Source organism: Cotesia glomerata, linkage group LG1 (assembly GCF_020080835.1).
Source record: "Cotesia glomerata isolate CgM1 linkage group LG1, MPM_Cglom_v2.3, whole genome shotgun sequence".
NCBI classification, from domain to species: Eukaryota; Metazoa; Arthropoda; class Insecta; order Hymenoptera; family Braconidae; genus Cotesia; species Cotesia glomerata.
The window spans coordinates 20,248,937-20,250,523 of NC_058158.1; the positions used below are offsets into that span (position 1 = coordinate 20,248,937).

General features: G+C 45.6%; 1 protein-coding gene across 1 annotated transcript; it reads right to left on the minus strand.

Moving 5' to 3' along the window:
• Positions 1-449: 449 nt before the first annotated feature.
• Positions 450-1,289, minus strand: LOC123265941. The gene has a single exon (XM_044729968.1). The coding sequence runs from the start codon at positions 1,287-1,289 to the stop codon at positions 450-452; it is 840 nt and encodes a 279-aa protein (XP_044585903.1).
• Positions 1,290-1,587: the final 298 nt, after the last annotated feature.

Here is a 1,587-nt window from a genome sequence, read left to right on the forward strand (position 1 = left end):
GTCTCCCTCTTCCTTTCGGAATCACTGCTTCCTGGATGTCCCATCTAAATCCCTTTTTCCACGAATCTTTGACATTGGACCATCTCTGCTTATCCACCCATGTTTCAATTAACACCACTATGTCCCACTCCCTTAATCCAGCCCAAAAATCCTCTTCCTTGTTCCTTACACCTGCCACGTTCCAATAGGCTATTCGATATGCACCTTTCCCCCCATTGACTGCTTTACTTGTAACGCTTATCCCTCCCCCCATAATTTTCCCCGCTTTTCTACCCCCCCTGTTATTATTACCAACCTCCACCCTTACTCGTTTCCCTCCTGGAGCCTCCACCTCCCCTCTGCCTCATCCCATCTTCTCATCACACCATTAACCCAGAGCTTCATATAACCCACCTTCACAATTTTACCTAGCGCCCTCTCTTTTACTGCTTCTTCCAAGACTAACTTTCTCACTCTCCTTCCTCAAAGGTCAGGTCATCATCTACTCTTATTTTTTCTCCTTTTAGTTTACTCTTGGCCTTCATCACCTCCTTCTTCTTTTCGTTCCCCTCAAGTTCAATAAGCAACAGCCCCCTACCCTCCTTGTCCACGTTCCCAATTTTTCTCATATTTTTTCTACCCCCTACTATCTCCATTTTCTCCCATACTTTCTCTACCTCCGACTGCAAATCTACCCCTGGCTTCATGTCTATCCCCTTTAAGATGACATTTTTTCTCCTAACCTCTCTTTCCCTTTTTTCAATTTCCAACTCCATTTTTCTCAACCTTCTCTCCGCCTCCTCGTCCATTCGCCCCTCCGCTACCTCCAGTGTATCTCCCTCCCCATTCCCTCGCCTACTTACGAACATCTCAATTTTCTCTAATCTACTCTCCAAACCATCCATTCTCTCATTCATCCTTTTCTTATCTTCCTCCCATATTTTTCTGAGTTCTGCTCTTTCCTTTCTACCTTCCTCCTTTAGCTCATCCACTCTCTTACTCACTTTCCCGCATTCCTCCGAGATCTTAGTTTCAATCCCACCTAGCTTTTTCAGGATCTCTTCCATCTCTTCCTCCGTGAGCCCTATTTTTTTATTCGGCGACTTCGCAATTAGTCTACTCCTTTTAATTATATCCCTTTCTGCCCGGTCCCTCTCAAGTCTCAATCCAATCTCCCCTTCTCTATCTTTCCTTTTACCCGAAAGAACCACCTCAGACAGATCACCAGCGCTTGATGATCTGTTTAAATCTACCCGCCTTTGAAATGGATTCAAACTTCCCGCTTTCCCCAGATTGGAATCATCCGTCATAGTCTCTCAACCCAATCCCCACTTTACCTACCGCTCCAACTACAGCTCCCGCACTAGCGCTCTGTTCCTACCTTTCCCACTACGCTACACCTAATTCTATTCCCTCTTGCCTCCCCTTGCCCCTCTACCCTCCTCCCCGACACTGGTCCTAACCTCCAACTGCTGACACGCAGAGAAACTTGGCTTACCTTGCTCCTTGCACCAATTCACGAAAATAATTTTACACGTCCAAATAATCCCCAAGTTTAACTCCCTCAACTAAACCCAAAACACAATAAATTGCCTTAAGTATTTCTAC

What these genes read in the sequence shown, in the direction of transcription:
- LOC123265941 (XM_044729968.1), bottom strand. Translation starts at nt 1,289, where the DNA reads ATGACGGATGATTCCAATCTGGGGAAAGCGGGAAGTTTGAATCCATTT.